Genomic DNA, 23595 nt, shown 5'->3' with positions numbered 1-23595 from the left:
TCTGCATAACCAGCCTTTGTCTCCAGGAATGACTCCAGTTTGGAACCACATGGAGAATAGGTAGAACCTTGTTAACTCCTCAAATCACCTGATAAGTGTGGCTCATGACTCAGCCAGGGCATTTTTGTCTCCTAGCTTGTTTCACTGATTAGGGAAGAGTATGAGGCAAGCAAGGATTTAGGGGCTTAGAAATGAGAGACAAAGGACCCCTGAGCTCAGCCATTATCAGGTCATCCATTACCTTGTTACCTTGTTTCTTCTACCTTCCTCACACATTCATTCTACCCAAGGGCAGGCCATGCTAAGGGATGGGCCTTTAGCTATGAGTTAGGGGCTTGTATTTGCCCTGCAGGAATTTGAGAGTCAATGATGGAGGTGTGGGAGTTGCTAGACTGGAATGGAAGTAAATCCGATAAGAAGTAGAAAAATCCAAGAACAAAGGATGTGGGGCATGGGCAGTACCCAAGTAGTTTGGCTGCTTGAACCTGACCTCTCACCAGAGATCTGAGAGAAGTGTGTCCCACTAGCACCTTACCCTCTTTTCTGTGTGCAAATGCCTGATCCACCCAGGTCTTCTGATGGGTACTCTGTGGCTCCTGCTTCCTCATTGTCATCGTTCAACTGTGCAGCTGATCTAACAATGGAAGAGAAGTATTTGTTGACTTTGTGTCATTTAGATGTCTTGAGAGTACGTCTCATGACTTGGGAGCAGAAGTCTTCAGCTGCCTCCCTAAATTGCTCTGATCAGAGCCAATCTAAGCCTAAGTGAACTCTCTCAACTAGTATTTCTTTTTCATTCAAATGTAATGGAAACAAAATGATCTGGAAACTAGGGGGAAGATAGTCACATTGATGGTCAGTGGTCAACAGAGCAAGAGACAAGGAATTCCGGGCTGCTAGTAAGTCAGAGAAGGAAGACAAATAAACTTCCCCCTTTATCTAAGGCCTCCTTCCCTCATTCCTGGGGATCCCACCAGGGGACTAGAGCTCCCAAATGAGAAGACAAAGGGAGCAAAGGACTGTGAGAGGAAAAGCCTGGTCTGGACTTGGTTCTCATCTGCAATTTGATATCTGGGGAAATACTACAGTTTTGCTCTGTATAGGCCACCCCCTTCCTCCCTTTACTTTGCCCTCTGCAGATATACAGCAATAGTATAGTGCTGGTCTGTATTTCAGCTACTACTGACTGTTGACTCAGGCTCATGGAAGCTCTTTGGCTGAGTGCACATGGGCTTTGTATCCTGTAGAAAGTCTACTCCCTGAAATGAAGTTACCTTCCAGAGTCTGGATTGCAATTCTTAATTTCATCCTCACAAGCTGAATCTCTTTTTAATTCTTCCGAGAGTGATACTTCATTGTTTTTGCAGGAAGATCTTTGGGAAGATCTGTAGAACAAAGGTATGACTTAACTACTCCTCAACAACATACACTCTGATGGTTACCCCATCCTTAAATGCCAACTATCTATTAGGGGCTATAAATTTGCTAATGATGGGCTGGCCAACTCACAAATCCTCATTATTAGTCACTGTTGTTGACTAGGGGCAGAGTCTATTCTTGTAACTTTCCACACATTAATTCTCCACATCAGCTTCAAGATATGGGTAATATTGTCATCTGCACCTGTTTTCCAGATGTGCCACCTGATGTTCAGAGGCCCGAGTGGCATGCTCCGTAGTCTTGGATTCTGCTAGCCTGTCGCCTGGCTGCCCACCCCACTGCTTCTCCCAGGAAAGAAACTTAGAGCTTTGTGCTCCCTAATGGATGGAGCCCCTTCATCCATCCTCATCCCAAGCATAGGGTACTGCGGCATTATGAGCCATGGAAGCAGACCCAAGGTCCCCACCCTAATTTCTTCTTCTATAAGCAGCACAATTAAAACCCCGGTTTTAATAAAAGGCTACACAGGCCCTGTGTCCCCACCTAGCTCTGTTGGCCTGGCCCATCACCTTGTGAGGACATTGGGGTACACGGTATAGTCACCACTGTAGGTTGATCTAGTCCATATTAGCATCTGTCTCCTTCATCAGAGTCAGTAGTTCTTGCCCAAGGAGTCCCAGGGCAAGGTCTTTGGCCTCACAAAACCCAAGTACTCATTATATAATTATTGTTGGATAAAATATTGACACAGTGATAGAGAACCCAGGTTGGCTACACCTCCTACTAACCAGTCACCCCCATAGTGGCAGAGCTAGCCTCCTGTCTCTCTGCTCATCTTGAGAAAGGTATAAATGGAGGCAGGACAGCAATGGGGCCCCAGTACCTCAGGGTTTCCAGGTCTGAGGCCACTAGGTGGAGCCCTGCTCTAGGGGTTGTGATCTGCAAATGGGTGATCTCCTTGGTCCTCAAGCTGAGGGCTAAATGAGAGACTGGAGAATTTCTGGGAGAGAAGCTTCTTTTTTCCCTCTGTGTCAGCATCCAAGAACATTGTCCATCTGGTGCTTCCCTACAACGTGATACCCAGACTCACTTTTCTCACTTTCCTTGCCCTCATATGTTCTGGTTTTGAGCCTTCTTTGTACTGTAGCTAAGCTCAAGCCGCTGACCCATAGGCCTGTGAAAGAGTAGCGCCAGTCCCTCACTCCAAGCTGATGCTACACCAGTCTCAGAAAATAAAGGCACTCCTAGATGGGCATTCGGGCTTCAGGGGTTTTCCAGCGTGCCATGGAGATATGGCCCTTACAAGACCATGACATTAACCAAAGACTCAATCCAGGCTGAAAACAACAGCAACAGGAAAGCCTGAGACTCAGCACCATTCAATGCAAAGTACAAGGAAGCACTGAGGGCTTGTCATCTGCTGGAACACTCAGGGTTTGGAAATCAGGGGAAAGCATATCCCCACCTGAAATGAGACAGGCAGAAGGACTTAGATGGCCCTGCACTATCTCCCCACTGCTACAACTTCCTTGGTTGTCAAACACAGCCAGCCACATCAGTGGGAAACCATGTTACCAGCTCATAGTCCAGAGCTGGTTCTTGACACTCACCTGGGTTCCTGGCTTCCAGAAGGTCTGGTCACACTCGGCACATACTCCATTCGAACTGCTTGAGACAGTTGGGGTCTATCTTTACCCATACTGGAAAAGAAGGCAGATGTGAGATGTGCTGGAGACAACAGGTCTGTCTCCTAAGTAGGGTGAACTTAGCCAACTTAGAGACATATACTAGAAGCAAGCTTAACGATGGGATGCCACTGCTGCAGTGGCCAGTGTCTCAGAGCCTAAGGTGAGTGACTGATTACCTGCTTAAGCCACAATCAGGTTCTGCTAGAGCAGGTGGCTCCTGCTTCTTCTCCGGAGGCACATCTGCATCTACCACATCCACCCTGTAGGCAAGAAAAGTGTGGTCTTCTCAGCTATGTTGGTGCTTCCTGGTCTTTGACAGATGTGCTTTCACCAGGGTCCAGATGAAACCTGGCCCACCCTAGCTCAGGATGAGTAAGTAGAAGGACACTGACCCTGGAATATTCCCTGGAACCCAGGGAACTGTGTCTGGAAATAGGTTCTTAGGAGATATAAACAGGATAAGATGAGGTCCTGCTAAATTAGGATAGGCCCCGAATCTAATGGCAATGCCCTTCTGAGACTAAGGAAATGTGGACACAGACACAAGTCAGTGTGAATGAAGACAACTGCCTGGTGAGGCAAATATAATTTGTCCTAATTCTGCCAACACCGCAATTTCAGATTTCTAACCTCCATTTCTGGAGTTTTACGCCATTGTGCTGGTGGTATGTTGCTCCATTAGTAACAGCTAATAAGCACACATTATCCTCTGCTACTTTGTCTATGCTGGCACTCTCTCACCCGTCAGTGCTCACTGTATTCTAGTCAGCTACTATCATTCAACAACAGCCCCATATTTGCACTCTGGGCCTTTGCACTGGCTAGGTCTTGGTCTGGAATATTTGAAATGCTGCTGCCTCGATGACTTGCTACCTACAGCTCACCATGTTTGCCACCTTATCTGGAAGGCCTTTGAAATCAACTAAGTCCCAGTCCCTGTGATTCACCTTCACATGTTTCTTCTCCATCCTCTATCCAATATTTTCCTCCTACAGAAATTGACCTATGTCAAATAATAAGACACTTGTCTCACTCAACTAGTCTGGCATATGGACCATTCCCCTTTTCACCCTACAAGACAAACCAGTAACATCACAGTCAGCTTCCATGGAGCATCCCTTGGTAGTTCCAGCCCTGGTCCTGGATGACAGGAGACCATAGGGCAGGACAGGAGAAGAGGACTCTTGCTTTGTTTTGAGGAGGACGACTCTCTTTGCTCAGAGATAGCAACCTTCCTTTTCTCTATATCCTACTGATAAGAGGTTTGCTGCCTGGATAGCATCTGGCTCCTGAGGCTTTTCCTTTTGTGACACTTACCTTTTTGCGATAAATGGGGCTTGCAGGTCCTGGGTAGGACTGCTAGAAAGGAAGCAGAATGGGCACATGTTGGAAAAAGCTCAAGGGCAGATACCATAATAGAGCCGCTCCTATTCCCAGTACCTCCTGATTTTATTCTAAGTTCATTTGAGATGCCACCCCCTCCAGAAGGTCACACTGAAATACCCTTATTCTTTCACTAGTCAAAGGGAAGCTGAAGCCACAAGCAGAGGAGAAGGACCTCAGTTCATGGAGTCAGAAGTGGTCAAGGCATGCTCAAGCCTGCTGGGCCTCATTCCCATACAACTCACCTAGTGCTCTTCTTAGCTGCTGAGAGGACATACGAGTGCTCCCGTGAGGCTGTTTTCCTTAGAACACTGCTTGCAGCTTGTGACCTAGGGTGGTACAAGGTGGGGGCATCTGTTGTACATCAAACTAGCCACTCTGTCAGTTTAGCCTGGGATGTTCACTAGCTGACTCAGGAGTATTCCCTGGGAGTTGAGGATGGTAAGCCTGCTGTAAGAACTATTCAGAAGAACCATGGACACTGAAGGGAGGACCCTTAACTTGGGGAACATGTAGCATGTACCCAGCCCTGCTCTGAATGCTAAAATTCTCACGGTGTTTCATTGAGCCTCACAATCAGGCAAGTAGGTGCTGATATACTCCATGACTGACTGAGCCTGGCCATTGCTCTGGTGAGTTGCGTATGTGCACACAGCTAAACAGGTGGCAGAATGTCAATCAATGTGAGGCACCTGCCGAGTTTCTTATTCGTTCCCCTGCCGTGCACTATCAATATTTCAGGCCTCATGCAGCTGTGGTCTTTTGGCACAGAACTGCCATCCTTCCAGGACCTTCAGTAAGGCATTGTCACCATGCTCTAAACCACATATGGGTCGGCAGATGCTGGACTTCTATGTAAGCAAAGGGCATGTGAAAGTCTGGAAACCATTCCTGTACCCAAAGTCCATTGCAAACACAACACACCCAGAGACATCAGGATGCACATGGCCTTTCCTAGCACCCTTTATCCTGAATATTATTCAACTTCCTTTGAATCTATATGTGAGCCTTTTCCATGGACCTGTGTTTTCTAGATTATAACCCTTCAAGGTTCTCGCAAGTGTCACTTGAGCTGGACCAGCACCAAGTGGTTCATAAACTTCTGGAATGACAACTGTACCCACACACTGTGGGTGTCCTCATGGCTTACATGCTATGTATTTTGTATTCTGGCTAGTATAATTCTTTTTAGCAGTCTGTTAAGATTCTGGTTCCTGCCCTACTCATGAGTATGCCTATAAGGGACACCATTACCTCCATTTCTTTTCATCTGAAGTGACGGGTTCCTCTTCTTCCTCAGCCCCTGATGTGGAGCTGCACCTGATGTTGTATGGTGCCCTGTGGGGGAAGAGAAGCAGATACGGCTCTTCTTCATCCATTTTTTCCTGTTCCCTGTTACAGGCCACTCCCCTTAGCATCTGGGCTTCTTGACTGCTAATGCCAACACATAGCTATTGCAACTTTGAGCCTTAGCTCCCACTTGTTCATCCTTTATCCTGTTCTCTGTCCTCAACAGCCAATAGTCTCACTATTTCCCCAGAAATATCTGCCAGCTGTTCCATGAAACATGATGACAGGACAAGAGATAAGCTATACAAAGATGTGGAATCCTGGGAAGGGACGATCTAAGCATTTGTTCTCTGGCCAGGGCTCTTAGAAGGAACCTTCAGGGAAGCTCAGCTTTAGACACAAAATGCCCACATCAATAGTCTATGGGGTCATTGATAACATACGAAACATCCTGCCCCTAAGCACAGCTCAGCTGAACCCAACCCAGCCTGAGAATCTGAAACAATGAGCAGCAGTCCCCATGGCCATGGCTCATGGGCTCCTTCCAGAAGCTTCTTACAGTCTTTGCTTTGCACCAGATAAGTGCATTAGGCATGGCCATTCAATTTTCTAGAGCTCTGCTCTAGACCACAGCTATAAGTGGCAATAAAACTAGCTCTCCCCAAGCAAGTGACTAACTCAGAGGTAAGTGTCCCCTTGCCCTCCGTAATCCACTGTCTGGGATCACTGTGTACTCACAGCTTCTTATAATCTTCCGTAGTCATCTTATAACCCGAAGAGTGATGTAGAGGACCGGAATTAGATGTTCCTGGCAGTCCAGAATCACTAGAACAGAAAGATATTTCCATCTGCTCAAGCACAGGTCCTTGTCTTAGTTTACACACACAGCCCAGGAGAGACAGGACCACTAGGAGTGGGCCACTAGGAGACTCAAAATGAAACAGCCCACTGGGTTCTCATTTGTATCATCTCTAATGGAGCCCCAGTTCTGACTGATACCAAGGTGTTTATATAACATGACGCCTTGGCTTACTGGGAAGGTGAACTAAGTGCATGGCTCAAAACCCTCAGCAAGTGCAAGGCTCAAAACCCTCAGCAAGTGCAAGGTGCCAGCTATGAGGCGAAGGGGACAAGGAGTAAGTAAAATGAAGATATGTGGGTAGTAGGAAGTGTAGGCACAATCTACATCTCTGTCCAGAGCTCCCCTCCAAGCCACTGCCCCTGGCCAGTGGCCAGAGCCAGGCAGAACATTCCTATACTCCTTGGACCTGGCTCTGGACAAGGCTCTTTCTCCCACCTTCATATTGACCATCTGGGCAGCACACCAAGGATATACCTTCTTGAAGCTCTATTGGTCTTAGAGAGGTGCTTTTGGGAGTGAGAAGAGCTGTCAATTGTTCTTGTGAACACTCCCCTACAAGAGACGGCAGAAGGTATTGAGAAGTGTGAGGGTGGTCATAGTGGGATAAGGATACAGGTAATCTTGAGGTCACTTACCGGATGATGTAACCAGCAGGAGCCTTTGTGTTTGGAGTTCTACCAAGAGAAAAGGAAGTTTGAGGGGAACAATGGTCTGACTACAGAGCTCAGGCCATTGCTTATTGCATTTTGCCCCCAACTACAGCTGATGGGTATCCCAATATAGTGTCCAGGTACCCACTCTTTCAGTCTCTCCTCCACAGCCATGTCCAGCATGGCCCTGACTTACAACAGGGTGCCAGACAGGCTTGCTCTATGTTTTAACATTTATCGAAAAGTTCCAGAAGTTTTTGCTCATCCAGGCGCCAAGGCACTTGAAGGAGCTCTGCCTGTTCTCTCCTGGATCAGACTGAAAGTCCCTTGGTCAGAGCCTAGGCTAACTTCAACTTGGGGCTGAAGTGAATACAAGGTAAAGCATCATGGCCTTCCTATACCACTCCTCTAGAATGTTTCCTCCTCTGGCCCCTAGGGCACATTTTGATAGAAGTGTGAAGCCAGAAGGTATGCGTCAGACTTGGTAAATGGCTAGAAAACATTAGTTTGTGGGTACTGGGGCTTGCCATTTGTCAACAACAGAGGGTTTCAGAAGACTTGGGGGCACTAGGGAGAGCATGCTAGAAGTAGTGAAAGGGGGATAATTTGGCAATCAGGCCCCCTCAGAGGAGTTTGCAAGAGGACAATGACTCAGTAGATAATCCTACTCAGCATTATGAGCACTCCTGGCTGGAACATCGAGGTTCAGTTTAAGGGTACCACAGGGGTCCAACATTTAATCCTACAGACCCTGTTTTTATCAGGGAGCATCTTCTAGGAGATGGGCAAGTTGCAGAAACACTAAAAGGGAAGTCCAAAGATCTTGTCTTTTCCATGCATTTCAAATGACTCATTTTAAATGATCCTTCATGCCCCTTATCAATTCAGGCTCCCTATTTGTTCCTTATGTGATGTCCACCCCTCCTTGCAGCAGGAGAACCTCTGGGGTCCATTTAAAAGTCAACTAGATACTACCTCTTACCTGGCATTTGATACTTCTCCAACTGATGACGAAGGAAGCTCTCTGGGGAAAGACGGGACATGAACACAATGGGCTCCCATTCTCATTGCCACCTGCTACTCTGTGGCTCCATCCCAAAGTTGGCCTGCTATGCACCACCTTCTCCTCTCCTGACCCACTTTACAGGTATGTGACCACACATGCCTCTCAGTATCCAGTACTGTCCCATCTGTGGCTGTGTTTAGGTTTTTATCCTCACCTGCCTGGCCAGTGGACACACAGCCTTACTTAGCTCTAAATGTCTTCAGGAGAAGCCCATGCAATTCCCTCATCTGTTGCCTTCCCTTCTGGCCTTGCCTCCTGGACTTACATGGTACGGTCCTCTGAGTCTTCATGCTTGATGATCCAGCTCTTGTCACCCTTCAGTGTAGTTCGTACTTTCATTTGTTTTAGGACATTATTGCGCTCCTCTTCACCAGGTTGCAAAGGTTTCCCTGGGAGGGGAAAGCCTAAGAGCCTTAAAGGGTGAACCTTAGTTCCAGAGCCCTTGCCAGCCCTCCCATTATGAGGTCATCCATTAGCTGCCTGGGCAATGTTCATGTCCCTCTAAGGGTTTGCCTGAGATAATTCAGGCAACGTGAAGCCCAGGCTCACCTTTTCCATTATCTCCTAATGCTGACATATTTGTGATGATAGATTTCCAAACCTGTTATTAGTGGATTCAGTGGGTTCCTGAGGACAAAGACAAATACAGATTTGTCAATATGTGAATTTGTGGCGTGTCCTGTAAGGGCTCTTGTGCTGAAAGCTTGGTCCCCATATAGCAATATTAAGACAGTAGTGGGACTTCAGAGAAGTGAAGTTTGTGTTAGTTTTCATGCTTCTGCACTAGCCTGTCCTTGGGTTCTGACAGGGTACACCCTAAGCTGCAGCCATTAAGAGCACCACACGTGAATATATTCTGCCAACCTCCCAAACCTCTCTCCCCCCCTCCTTCCCTCCCTCCTTCTCTCACCCTCCTCCCTCCTCTCTCACCCCCTCCCTCCCCCTCCTCCCTCCCTCCCTCCCCCTCCTCCCTCTCCCTCCTCCCTCCCTCCCTCCCCCTCCTCCCTCCCTCCCTCCCCCTCCTCCCTCCCCCTCCTCCCTCCCTCCCTCCCCCTCCTCCCTCCCCCCTCCTCCCTCCCTCCCTCTCTCACACTCCTCCCTCCTCCCTCACCCCTCACCCCTCCTCCCTCCCTTACCCTCCTCCCTCACCCTCCTCCCTCCCTCACCCTCCTCCCTCCCTCCCTCCCACTCCTCCCTCCTTCTCTCACCGTCCTCCCTCACCCCTCCTCCCTCCCTCCCTCCCTCACACTCCTCCCTCCCTCCCTCACACTCCTCCCTCCTCTCTCACCCTCCCTCCCTCCTCCCTCACACTCCTCCCTCCCCCTCTCTCCCCCTCCTCCCTCCTCCCTCACACTCCTCCCTCCCCCTCTCTCCCCCTCCTCCCTCCCCCTCTCTCTCCCTCTTCCCTCTCTCCTCCCTCTCCCCCTCCTTCCCTCCCCCTCTCTCCCCCCTCCTTCCCTCCCTCTCTCTCCCCCTCCTTCCCTCCCCTCTCTCCCCGTCCTTCCCTCCCCCTCCTTCCCTCCCCCTCTCTCCCCCTCCTTCCCTCCCTCTCTCCCCCTCCTTCCCTCCCCCTCCTTCCCTCCCCCTCTCTCCCCCTCCTTCCCTCCCCTCTCTCCCCCTCCTTCCCTCCCCCTCTCTCCCCCTCCTTCCCTCCCCCTCTCTCCCCCTCCCCTCTCTCCCCCTCCTTCCCTCCCCCTCTCTCCCCGTCCTTCCCTCCCCCTCTCTCCCCCCTCCTTCCCTCCCCTCTCTCCCCCCTCCTTCCCTCCCTCTCTCTCCCCCTCCTTCCCTCCGTCTCTCCCCCTCCTTCCCTCCCCTCTCTCCCCCTCCTTCCCTCCCCCTCTCTCCCCCTCCTTCCCTCCCCTCTCTCCCCCTCTTTCCCTCCCCCTCTCTCCCCGTCCTTCCCTCCCTCTCTCTCCCCCTCCTTCCCTCCCTCTCTCTCCCCCTCCTTCCCTCCCCTCTCTCCCCCTCTTTCCCTCCCCCTCTCTCCCCATCCTTCCCTCCCCCTCTCTCCCCCTCCTTCCCTCCCTCTCTCTCCCCCCTCCTTCCCTCCCTCTCTCTCCTTCTGTTCCTCCCTCTCTCTCCCCCTCCTTCCCTCCCCTCTCTCCCCCTCCTTCCCTCCCCCTCTCTCCCCCTCCTTCCCTCCCTCTCTCTCCCCCCTCCTTCCCTCCCTCTCTCTCCTTCTGTTCCTCCCTCTCTCTCCTATACAGCAGTTTGGAGGATGGGGAAATGGCTCAGTCAGTGCTTGGCATGGTAACTTATCCTTATTCCTAGCACTGGGAAGGCAAAGCCAGTCTAGCCAAATTGATGAACTGTAAATTCACTGAGATATCCTATCTCATAAAGTAAGGCAAACAGTGATAAGGACACCTGATGTTGACCCCTTGGGAGAACCTTGTTAGTTCTTATGAGTGTTTGTTACCCAAAAGCAAGTCTAGCCCAGTTCTGGTTTCTTCCTGGCTTCCCATTTCATCATGTAAGTTGTCTCTCCGACACATAGGCTCTCCTGCCTGCCACTGTAATACCACCAGTCATGAGAGCCTTACCTGAGCTAAGGCACCGCTAAAACCATATTCTTCAGTCTCCAGAACTAAATGAGTATCTTTCCTCTGTACAGCACCAAGCCTCAGGTACTACATCATAATAACAGAAAACAAGTCATAGAGGCCCTTTATGATCTCAGCACACCAAGATCAGGTATCAGGGATGGCAAGAGTCATTAGAGTTTTGAATGTAGAGAGAGGCCAGGAAATAAGTATACATTCCACAGCTGAATGCCACACCTCCCTGTAGAGCCAAAGGTGCTCACCTGGAGAATATGGAACTTGTATGCTGTCAATGTCTGTTCTAGCCCATTAGTAAGGGCAGATTATTGAGTGTTAATGGAAAGACTCTGGGGAAGAGAGCTGGCAAGGAAACGCACAAGTGTTGTGGAGACTACTATGTAGTTGAGCCAACACTGTACAATTTGAGAGGGTACGATTGAAGAACATCTCAGGCAAAACACCTTTGGCTTGGAGGTAGGGTGAGGGCTCAGGGAACCAGCTGCTTTAGAATTGAACCATCTTTCTTACAGCTTAGTAGCTACCAGATCTTGGGGAACTGAGTTCATTTCTCCTCAATTTTATATCTGTAATATGAGAGTGAAAAGGTTCTACCTTTCTAGACTGCTGTAACATCAGGCTATTCATCTGCTCACGGCAGAAAGACCCAAAGCTGAGCAAGAGCAAAGGCCTAGATTGAGTTTGTATGTTACCCCAAATGATTACAGCTGATCCTTTGACCCTAGAGACCTGGGATGTTCAGAGGTGTGGGCATGACAGAAAGAAAGGCCATGGCTGTGTTATGGCAGAAAAGCCTTCCTCCCTGGGCTCTGCCAAAACTAAGCTTTGACTAGCTCACTAATGGTGCCAGCTGGAAGGACCTGGGCATGTTTCCATGGAAGTTGGGGGCACACTAAAAGGGGAAGGGGGCAAAGACAAGATTAAATTAGCTATGTCAGCAAGAGCCTGCTCTCCTATAAAGTGTACCAAGTGCAATCCAAGCAGGATGAATCTTCTGCATGCCAGGAATGACACCTCATCATGGCATTGAAGCTGCCACATCAGAGTTCTGTTGCTCTTATGATTGCACGAATCCAATTGTCTGCATCCTAGCAGGATGTGGAGTAACCCCATGAGCCAGAATACATGGGTACATTCAGTGCCTGTTGACAGGACCACTGAAGCCTCAGCCCTTGGTTCCTGGGTCTTTTAATGTTACTAAATGTGAAAACTTTGGACAGTCCCTCACCTCTTTGCCCAAAAGCAAATGCCCACTTGTTGGTCCCTCCAATCTTACTAGGCCACTTTTGCTGTCTAATTTTATGTAAGACATGTCAAAGACATACTCCTTTTCAAGACCCCAGGGACTGTGGCCACTGGTTTCCACATAGGAACTGGGGCAAGCATGTGAGGTTAATTCCCAATATGAGCAGTACCATCTATCCTAGGCCAGTACTAAACCCACAACTTGTCAGTTTCCCCTTGATACAGTAGCCATGTTGTCTAGTTTCATAACACATCAGAACCAAATATGCCACTTCTCAAATCAAGACAGATTCATACATGTGCAGAATCACAGGGACATTGGCAGAAGCAGAGGGACATTGGCAACTTCCCAGGCAAAGGAGCAAGGATATGCACCAAAAAAGAACCAGGGCTGGTGCTCCTACATCAGCTGCTTTTCCTTGAGTCTGAGCACACCTCAGAAGCCCAATTCCTTTTTCAATAAGACGGTAATCATGAATGGGTTTACTGGTACTGTAGCTCAGTTATATCAGTACTTGTTGAGTACCCACAACACCCTGGGTTCCATCGTCACCACCACACAACTAGGTAGGTATGTGGTAGATTCCTGTACCCTTAGCATGGGAGGATAAGAAGTTCAAAGTCATTCTTGACCATATAGCATGTTCAAGATCAGCCTGGGATACAAGACCCACTATCTCAAAATATGTATCTAAAAAAGAAAAAAGAAAAAAAAAACACATTGTGGTTTAGAGCTGGGCATGGTAGTATATGACTATGGTCCAGTACTTGGAGGCAGGGGCAGGATGATAAGTCGAAGTCACCCTCAGCTACTCAGCAAGCTCAATGTACAACCTGGGTTATTTTGAGATCCTCTATTGAGAAACAGTAACAACAAGAAAAAGAAAAAAAATCACTGCTGAAGTCAACTAAAGACTAGGAAGATCTTGGTCACTTGGTCAGGAGACTGTAAGTTGCCTGCTGACCCTGCCCCCAAGGATGGACTGGATGCTCATGGCCATGTCACGGCTACACCAGGCTTTACCTGGCTGCTCAAGCTTTACCCGGCTGCTAGAGGACTCAGTTACACATGCGCAAGCCCCCCTTTTAAAGCAAGTTTTGTTTTCAAGCCTCCTAATCAGATACCTGGACATATATGTTTAGCCTCCTTTACTGTGAGCAAAATGAGCTGAAGTGAGCCAGTGGCTACCTCACAGACAAGCCCTGCTAACTCAAGATTAGAGGGCTTCAAATCTCCTGAGGCAAAATCATGAGATCCAGGTGACCTAGGTACATCCACTGCTGGCCACCTCTCCTGCTTCTTCCAAAGCCAAGCACTTAACTTCTGATGTCAACTTTCCTTACACAGTCCCTCAGCCCAGCCTAGCATAACTGCTGAAATTATCAGCATGTTCCCACCAAAGCCCATCTGATGGCTACTGCTGGAGCAGGGTTAGGAGCTCTTGTCGTGGACCTGCATTTGATTCCTATTACTCACATTGGAAGACTCATAACTACCTTGTAACTATAGCAGCAGGGGATCCTTTGGCCTCTTTGTATAACATACAGAGGTGAGTTCCTTGCCCATTCCCATTCACCTATGTCTAGCTGCTTTCCCATGTACCCTTCTCAAGTAGTACTTGATCCACTTAATCCCATCACACCTGACATCCAGACGTGGCCCAACCCAAGAGCAGACACTTTTCACCTCTGTTCCTCTTCCCTAAGTAGTCTCACATGACTGTGACTGCCAAGTCGCTGAGCTCAAGTCTCCCCATCTGTAAAATAAAGCAGGGAAAGTGGGCCTTCTCCTGGCATGGTACTTTAAAGTTATACTATGTGCCCTATCTGTAATTTTCCATTCCATGAAAATTTTGGTGGATGTTCTTGCCTCCCAAATGGTCCATAGAGACACATTAGTCAAAGGGCCTTTTCTTTCCTACCTTGATGGGGAAATGACTTCTGGGTCTTTGGGAGTTTCCAAATAACTCTTCTTGGGGCTTGGTCTGTGCCACCAGGGAACAAGTAGCTTAACTGAGATTTTCCATGTAAGTGTCCTTTATTATGTCATCCTGAAGCCCCACTACACGGAACCCTGAGTCACAATACCTCTTTCTTGCCAACTGGGTGTAATGTTCTGACCTGTACATACCTTCTGGTGGCAGGTTAGGCTGAGAAGGGCAAAGGGAACAATAGAAGGACGCACCCTGGACTGTATGAGTGAGGGAGATGGGGGCAGTTCTTTCTACATTCAGATACTCTTAAAGCATAAATGGGTAGTAAATTCCTTTTCTACTTACCTCCTTATTACTGTGGCTTCTCAAGACTGCCAAGCTTATTCTGGGAAAGAACTTCTTGCCCACACATCCTACACATATTGCATGTATCTCTATACAAACCACACAAGTACACATACCATAGATAAACATACACATACCCCTTCCCGATATACATACCCCCCACACACCCCACACACATTATACATCTCACACACATACACACCACAAGACCACCCATACACATTATCACACACATTACATAATAACCCCACACCTACCACATGCTCTCCTACATATAACATACCACCCACCCTACACACCCACCATTCATATACTACACACACAACATACTACATACTTCACCCATATACACACCAGACCACACCCCCCCCATAAATCCCTCCATATACATATACCCACACCAACCACACGACCCACCCTACACCCACATACATCACACATTCTTTACTCACATACCACTTACACAACACATATATACATACACAGATCACATACACCACTCACATATCCCCCCCATGCATTCTTGGTGCCAGATGTCGAGTAGAGGTAAACTGGAAGTGAAAGAGGCAAAACCTTTAACATTGTTTTTTCTTTCATTCATTAATTCATTATCTATCTATGTATCTATCTATGTATCTATCTATCTATCTATGTATGTATCTATGTATGTATGTATCTATCTATCTATCTATCTATCTATCTATCTATCTATCTATCTATCTATCTGAATATTATACCAGGCTGGTCTTGAACATACTGTGTAGCCAAGGATAATCTTTAACTTCTGCGCCACTTGATTCCATCTCACAAGTGCTGGCAGTGTAAACGTGCACCACTACAATTCGTCTGTGCAGTGCTGTGGATTGAACCCATGGCTTCACACATGCTAGAAAAGCCCTCCACCAACTGAGATAAATCCCCAGCCCTAGCACTGACTTCTAAGATCACAGAACAATGATCATTTTAGTGCAGGATGACAAGGAGATGCCGCCAGAGGTCATCCATGACAGGGCTTGTTTGAGTGCTTGTATGCTAGGCACTAGTCTAAGTACAAGCAAGAGCAGAAAGAGGTGGGAGGGGGGGCTTCATTCCCGAAGATAAACTATGATACTTTATGCCCAGGACTGGATAGGAATCCCAACTCCACTTCTCCAAGCTTGCAACCCTTTTGCAGGGCTCATTCCCTGGCTTTGCCAGCCAGGGGCTCCAAGAGCAGCCAGATTTACAAAATTCACACCACAGTTCTGTTTCTTAGTACAAAGTCCACATCTCAGCCCTAGATAGATTCCCTGGGCATGAAAAACTAATAGCAGAATAGAGGCGGGACATGTGACCCAGTAGCTAAATATAGATAGATAAAGTGACATCTGTATGAATCCAGTAAGGCTGGAGATACCCAATGCAGGTGCCCAAAGTCAGCCTGAAAACAGGCCATGCTGTAGAAAAGGTTTGCTTGCAAAGATTTCTCTATTGTTTGGGGACAAAGGCTTCATCTGTGGTGACAGAACCAGAGGCTTGGAATGTGACTGGAGATGAGCTCTTCTTCCCATCTAGTCAAGAGGTTATCAAGAAAGGGACACTAAGTCCCACTCTCCCAGGAACTTGCTATCCCAGATAGATGAATGCAGTGAATGCTAATAGCTTGGATGGGCACTGCTTTGGGTGGGGGTGGGGTGGGGAGTGGGCGGGGGGGGGGAGGAGCAGTCTCAGAGAAGACAGTTGGTCTGTGGGAAGGAGAATGCATCCTCATACTAGCTCTGTCACCCAGGGAAAACCCTCTTTCTCCCCACACATCACTTTAGTCCCTCCCTATTGTATTATGAGTACAGGATCAAACTTGGAAAAATCAAAATCTGCAAGGGAGACAGTCCCCTGATGTTACAGTGTCCTCTATGGATGTCCCACGAGAGCCCGATTTGGCTCTTCAACTCTGAGAATTCAAGCTTCCTGAGCCCCAGAGCCCAGGCAGTAGGCTCCTTGACTGGAGTCCTTCCAACCCTCCTTTCTTGCCCAATCCAACCTGTGCCTGTAGATGCAAGGATGGCCTTAGGGAAGCCCTGTTAACAAAATGCACCCATTTTGTATCTGATTTTTCCTGTGCGGAAAGCAGAGGCTTCAGAGCAGCTTCCCTGGTCATCACCCTGTCCACCAGAACCCCCCGCAAAATGCTTGCTGCTTTGTATGAGTGGTGGAAGGCCAGTGTAGTAGGGAAAGTCCTGGCTGTGGCAGTCAGCCTCTAGAGGCCAAAGAAGGAAGTATAAGGGTGAGCAGGTACATTGGTTTTGCCAGGCTGGAAAAAGCTCTAGGTTGTTAGTCCAGGTCACTGCCAGGAGTACAAGAGGCTGAAAAATACTAGACTTCAGGAAACAGGACTTGTACACCCAACTCACACTCAGCATACATAGCTGTGCTAGTTCAAGCCTTTCTCAAGAAATGTACTTGGCCCACAAAGTTCGGAGCAAGGCTGACCCAAGCTAGCCCTAAAGCTGCCAGCTTGGTTCTCTAGGCCAAAAGTACAGGAATGGTGAAATGTTCCATTTGTGAAGCAGCCTCCTGTGAACAGGTTTTGTAACCATGGACATCCTGATTCCCACTGTCTTCCACTGGAGCCTCAGCAGTAGTCAGCAGATGGGTTGCTTTCCACCCATAAGGACCTAGAAGAGACACTACTGTCACTGGTCCAGGAGGTGCTGAGATCCAGAGCCGGGATTGGGAGGGGAGTTGCAAGTGATTTAGAAACCCTGGACAGAGCTGGCTGTGCCAGAGCGAAGGCTGAACAGCAGCTGGCTCCTGTCTGAGCTCCTGAGTCTGCTGCTCAATGTACAGGTCCCAGGAACTGAAGGCTGGGCCCCTCTGGCAGGAACATGTGACCTGTCTGCAATGCTCTAGTCACTGGGGCTCCTGCCTGCAGGCCAACGAAGCAGAAGGAAGGAGTGATACAATGTGGAAAAAAAGTTGGAAGATATTTGAGTTGCAAAGGGGAAAATGTAATATGGAAAAAGCAAGCATGACATGGGGGTGTATTTTTGAATGTTCTTTACAGGTAAATGACTTCTGCATGAAAGTCTGGAATTTCACCTCCCGCCATCCCATCCCAAAACCCTAGCTAGATTCTAGACTTCTTGGCGTCTGTGCTAGAGGAATCCTGGGAGGAAGATGTCTAAACCAGGCCAAGTCCTTCCCAGCATCATAGGCAGCTAAAATCCCAAAGAAGGGGTACTGTTAGCTATCTGCCATTCCCAAGACCCTAGAATTTCCAGGCTCTCCTGTACCCATTTTCAGGCTCTCAGAGGCGTTATGATAAAGCGTGTGGGGACCTTGCATGAATTCCATGGCAGGCAAGGGTGACCAAGGCAGAGGAACAAACATGCCAGGCAGACAGAGCTTAAGGGGGAATTTTTATTAGAAAGGAGAAGGAAAGGGGGAGGAAAGAGAAAAGAGGTAAAGCCACACTCCCACACAGAGAGAGAAAGGGAGAGAGGGGGGGGACAGAAGAGAAGAGGGAGACAGGAAAAGTTCTGTCTGCCCCAGGGGAACAGCAGGAAAGAGAAAGAGAGCGTATGTGGGGGGGAGGTCTTTCTTTTAAAGGGTTCCTTTGCACCTGGGCTGACCAGGGTACTGCCTGAGTGCATTATGCCAGGTGAAAGAGTAATGCTTGCCAGCATAATGCCTAAGAGGGATGGAGTCAAACAACTGCTTGGAGAAACTGGGTCACTTCAGGGGTGCCTTGACCTACAGGACTACTGAGGGACACTACGAAGACCTCTCAGAGATTCCTCTGAGATACCTGGGTGAGGCCAGCCTGCTGAGGATAGCAGGGACCATAGGACCTCTTGCTCCCAACAAGACCCCTGCTCTAATTGTCTGTCTGAGCTATTTGCATTGTTACCATTGTTAACCTCTGCAGCTATGTCACAAGACAGAGCCTGAGAAATTCCCAGTCTCATTTATCTATGCACGTTCACATCTTCATGCTCCAATAGTTGTGTCTGCAACTTGAGATCTAAGGTCTCAAGCTAGCCCTACTCACTCAGATATGCTATCTCCATCTTGAGATGGGCACGTCTCAGGGTCAAAATGGGCTGGGGACTCTGGAACATACCACCACCCCCACATTTTTCTCCACTGGTACTTCATGAGTATCTCAAGTCCTTATAGCTGCCACCTGTTCAACCTTTGCCAGAGCACAAGGAAACAAGAGCTCATCCTCACTTGCTCCTGACTTTGGCTTTTGTCCTTCTTGCATCCTGTAGTGAGGATGAAAAAGAGAACTACCCAGCAGCCCTCTGGAACCCAAAAATGTCTCTCTCCATAGTCTTACCTTCATTCAGGCCCTCTAAACCCTCTCTTATATGTTCCTGTCCAGCTTTAACTCAAAAGTCCCTTTCACTCCATCTGGGGATAAGAACATGGAAACCAAGAGATGAGAATGCATTTACCCAAGGTCACATTTTATTTTCTGCAACAAGCACCTATGTAAAGCTACTCATCAGGTTGGGTACTTGGGAGATAGACAAGAGTCAGAGGAAGAGAGACAGGCCCTGTGGGCCCTGCCAGAGTGCTACATTTTCCAAGGAGGCACCCTTGGATCAGGTCCCAAACTATAAAAGAATGAGCAGGAGATGAGTATGTGAATGGGCACAAATAGTGAAGTAAGGTCTGCTTGTTGGGTTGGTGTCCTTCCTTCCTTCCTTCCTTCCTTTCCTTGTTTCTTTCTTTCTAAGCTAAACTAGGCAGTGCCTGATGTCATCATTTCAACAGGGATCCCCATTCTTGTGACTGGAATCCTGGTGCCTTTTCTCTCCATTGCAACCCTCTGCTACATCAAGCTCTCTGGAAAAGTGACTTAGTCATCAGAAAGTGGTGTTCTGAGCCAACCATCAGCCCAAGGGATTAGCCCAAGGGGGCTGAACCTCATGCCTGAGATGTGCCCACAGATAATATCCAAAGACAGGGACTACCAACAGGTACCACAAATAGCATGGGCTTGCCCACCACCAGCCCCAGAGGCCAAGTCTTCTCTGAATTCAGGGTGTGTCTCTAGAGTTCCACAGCCTCCCCAGGCCACCAGCAGTAACGAATGTCAAGGGCAACTGTGCAAGAAGAGGTGCTACAAAGCAGGCATTACCAGATAAGTAAACAATGTCCATCTTATATTCTATCTACTCCCCAAGTCCCTAGCTTTTCCTCAATACCAGAAGAAGGCACTATCCATAAGAATGCGAGGCTGTGTTTCAAAGAGCATTCTCTAGGTTTCTCCAGAAGACAAATTCCCTATTGATATTTGCTTGAGCTGTGATTCTTTCCAGCCTCCCTACCTCTCAGTCTGAGTCTGCATACCAGCCCTGGTAATGACATGCACAGGACCTGTTGGCCTTGAGTTTTCCAGCCTCTTTTCCATCCAGACCCCCTCCCTCTTCTCTGTCCCCGCCCTCTAACTTTGGCCATCCTAGCAGGGAAAGTGAACTGAAAAGACCTGCCAAATGCTTCCACGTGGATGCACAGAAGGTAAAGAGGCTCCATTCTGTGTCTCAGTTTCCCTCTGGGAAATATGAACTGGCCCCAGCTATGTCCATGGAGAACCAGCTCATACTAGGACCAGGGCAGTGAGCTAAGGGGACTGCAGCAGATCAGGGGGATCCAGCATATTGCCCCTAGCAGGGTGTGCTGTCAGTGAGGGCAGTATCTTTACAGCTTCATGGGTAAGAAAAAGGCCCAGAGGCCACACCGAGTTCAGAATCCAGTTCACAAACCTGGGCATGCCACCTTATGACCTTGATTTCCCACCTTATTTAAACAGGTTGTTATAAGGAGAGGTTTGAACTGAGGATGATGGTTTCCTTCTCTAAGGTCATGGGAGCAAGAGGTAGGACCTAGGTTGGGATAAACGAGCCAGACAAATTGTAGGCACCCATGTCCATTCCCAACCTTGGGTGCCCAAAGTCTGGAGTACAACATGAGAAGTTTCTTTGAGCACCAGAGCCCTAGAAAGCAGCTTTCTTCTTTCCTGGCAATGATCCTGTCCCATGTCACCACAAGGCTGGCAATGAAAGTGACCTCAGGGCTCAGCAAGCAGAAAGTAAATTTGTGTTACGTGTGACCTGACACAATATAGGACATGGCTTGGAACGATGTCCAAACTAAAGGGATCAGTCACATATGGAGGCTTCAGTGAGAAAGGAGGGGAGGAGGCGGGCTTCTGGCTTTCAGAGTTCATCAAGTTATAATTGGGGGTGTTTTCTTGACATACAACTGAAGACAGTTCACAAACAGGTGCCAATGCCCACCTCCACCAGATCCTGAGTGCTAGGAAACCAGAGGCCCTGTCCTAGAAGGTCTTAGAAGATATTAAAGGCTCCTGGCAGCCCTAAGCAGTTTGAGGAGGGAATATGCTAGATTCTAGCTGCTCCTGGGACCACTACCCTCAAGTTGGGAGGGTTTCCTCCCAGATTCTCACAATTGCTCCTATTATGATTCAGATGGCAGCTCCTTCTGGAGTGGCCCATCACTTTAGATCTTTGTAAAATGTCAGGCTGATTTCTCTCCTACTCCTCTTGACCTGGAGGCTGCTGACCTCTCACTCAAAGGCCCCCTCCTCCAGAAAGCCTACCTAATCTTTCCAGCTAGGGTTGCATTCCTGATCCAGGTTTAGGGAGCCACCAAGGCTTTTATGACTCTCAAAGCTGCAACACCCTCTGTAGTCATGAGCCACCTTTGTCACTGACTCACGGGTGTCCAAAGGATAAAACGGAACAGATTTTGAGCACCTGCTGTGTTCCCAGCCTGGTATCTATCAGTTCCGCCTCACTAAGCACAGATCCCCATCCATGGCTGAGAATTGATGGGAGCAGGACAGGTAAGATGGTGTTGTTCCTCCCAGGCCTGTAGTGAGTGGGCTGAGGGTGCTGAGGTGAATCACACACACCAAAGTCCTTCATCAAGTTGTACCTGGTGAGTGCACCTGTGCCCTGGAGACTTGTTGGCATCCAAGCTGGCACTGTTTGTTCAGATGAGAGCCAGTTGAGGCTATGGGAAGATGACCTCCTAAGCCTCCCACTGCAGCTCTGGGATTCAGAGCCCCTCACCACTATTCAAAGTTATGAGCGTGTGGAAACCAGCTTCCTATCCCAGTCCAGACACCATGACCAGAAACCCAAAGAGCCACAAGACCAAGGCAAGACCAAGGACAGGTGTCACCACCTGCCTTAAAATCAAGACTCAGTACAAATGGCTCATGGAGAACACAACTCAACAAACTTTAGAGATTCCATAGCCCTGGAAGGTTTTTCTCCCTTTGAACAGCTGGAGCTGCCAGGTGCCACAGCTTAGAAGGAAGTGACAGAGTACACAGGAGGTCTGAGTTTTCAGCCTTTCTCAGAGGCCATGTATCAGTATGCAGTTCCAAAGAGGATGAGCCTCTTGGCTCCCCCTGCCCCCGCACAAACAATCCAGTCACAGAGCCTGTGCATGGCAGATCCTGCTGATAACACCACAGTGACACTTGATTCGGCGCCTTCTGTCTGAGTATGAGTAGCTCCCTTCTGAGCCCTGAGATCGCCCAGAGCACAGCACATGTGTATCACAAACCACCATCAAGTCCCTTTGCCCTAGGCTCCAGGCCAGTGAGGGGTGTCTTGGAGTATGCTTGCCCCTGAATCTCAGTTTCTTTATCTACAAAATGGGCACATTTTACTGAGGATATGAGAGTCTGTGATCTTTGAAAAACACCAAATCTGGGCTCACCCTGCCCTCACCCAGCTGGCGGTCTACTAACAATATGTCTTATCTTCAAATGATTAGGACACAGGGACAAGGCCAGCCAGAGGGTCACTGAAGTCATACTGAAGTACCCTGCCTCTCAGTTTCTTCACTCAACAGTAAAATGCAGAAAACCGAGGGTACTGCCTCCCTGACAGGAGCCCCAGAAGGGATGCTTGGAGGGAGTATGAATTATGGGTAGAGAGACTGAGACCATGGCTTGTGTGCAAAAGGATACAAACGGGGTACCCCTTGCTGCCTCCCGGTTGACCGCGTCCTTCGGACAACCCTACCTGGTACAGGTGCCCGGCTTGTGGGATGGGTGGAGGGTCGGGCGGGCGTGGTGCGCGAGCTCCCTCGGATGGGCAGCGCTGGACCCTACTGGGCCGCGTCAGCGGGCAGGCGCGGGGCACGGGGTACAGCGGGGAGAGTGCAGGGAACAAGGAGGCACAGACTGGGCTCCACCCGCTGGAGAACAAACAGGTTTTCTCCGGCTGCAGGGAGCCTCGCCCCTAGCCCCTCCCCTCGGCCGGCCCCCTTCCTCTGCCCTCTCCTGGGGTAGGTAGATGTGCCTGGCACATTCCACAAATTCTCCCGCCAGTGTCCTCGGTCCTCCCACTCCTTCCCTGCTCCACCCCATGGAGCTGCTGGAGAAATCAAGGCTGGTGCTTTACTTGCCTGGCTCGGAGAGAGCTCCAGAAAGTTTGCCGCCATGGAAAACTTCCAGGCTAATTCCTCTGGGCACAGGGCCCTGGGGCCAGGAGGCCTCCACCACGTGAAGAGCCCCCGCTGCCTAGTGGCGTCCCTGCCTGGCCCAGGCTCTGGGCCAATGACTTCTACAGATACTGGCGGATCCATTCTGTGGAGAACTACTGTGCCTAGATCCATTTTACAGATGGAGATCCCAGACAGGGGCGGGGAAAGAACTGGGGTTGGGGGTGGCGACTGGTGGCTGAGATCATGCAGGAAGTCAGGCAGAAGAAAACAGTGAGCAAGAAACTTCTGTCTGGCACCTGGGAAAACTTGCACCCTGGAAGGCCATTTTTTTTGAGGGAGCGGGGCAAGATGCAGAAATCAGGACCACCACTCAGGCCAGGCCAGAGACACACATTCAGTTTAATAAGTGACATTCGTTCATGCTGTAGCAAGGCACCGGGTGGGAGGATGTAGGGGTGTTGAATTTGAGACAATATTGGACAAAGGCTCTTAACCATATCTGTGAGGTCAGGGAAGATAGTTAAGCCAGCTCAAGCAATAGCCCTGTATCAGGTTGACAGGCTCGAAAAGGAAAAAGAAAAAGAAAAAAAGGTCAATAGATCCTACTTTTCAAGTCTTGCTAATTTTATAGCCACTGCAGTGGCCTTCAAATCTGCCCACTCATATCCCTGCCTGCAACTTATACTTCCTTCCCAGCCAGCTATCACACAGAAGTC

The 23595-nt window shown here is 49.0% G+C and overlaps 1 protein-coding gene across 1 annotated transcript in view; it reads right to left on the bottom strand.

Moving 5' to 3' along the window:
* The window catches only part of Znf185 (zinc finger protein 185 with LIM domain), a 42053-nt gene extending 19400 nt beyond the window's left edge, over positions 1–22653 (bottom strand). The window contains exons 1-14 of the mRNA XM_051178367.1: positions 22456–22653; positions 8869–8946; positions 8585–8708; positions 8236–8277; positions 7239–7277; positions 7078–7155; positions 6480–6566; positions 5706–5789; positions 4697–4780; positions 4386–4427; positions 3245–3328; positions 2991–3080; positions 2264–2350; positions 536–634 (exon numbers count right to left, since the gene is read on the bottom strand). Coding sequence (XP_051034324.1) covers positions 536–634; positions 2264–2350; positions 2991–3080; positions 3245–3328; positions 4386–4427; positions 4697–4780; positions 5706–5789; positions 6480–6566; positions 7078–7155; positions 7239–7277; positions 8236–8277; positions 8585–8708; positions 8869–8896 — 968 coding nt within the window. The 5' untranslated portion in view covers positions 8897–8946; positions 22456–22653. The remainder of the gene's footprint in view (positions 1–535; positions 635–2263; positions 2351–2990; positions 3081–3244; positions 3329–4385; positions 4428–4696; positions 4781–5705; positions 5790–6479; positions 6567–7077; positions 7156–7238; positions 7278–8235; positions 8278–8584; positions 8709–8868; positions 8947–22455) is intronic.
* Positions 22654–23595: the final 942 nt, after the last annotated feature.

The sequence above is a fragment of the Phodopus roborovskii genome, unplaced genomic scaffold, assembly GCF_943737965.1.
Source record: "Phodopus roborovskii unplaced genomic scaffold, PHOROB, whole genome shotgun sequence".
Classification (NCBI taxonomy): domain Eukaryota; kingdom Metazoa; phylum Chordata; class Mammalia; order Rodentia; family Cricetidae; genus Phodopus; species Phodopus roborovskii.
Note: the sequence above shows the minus strand (reverse complement) of the source record. Positions and strands in the feature narration are given on the sequence as shown.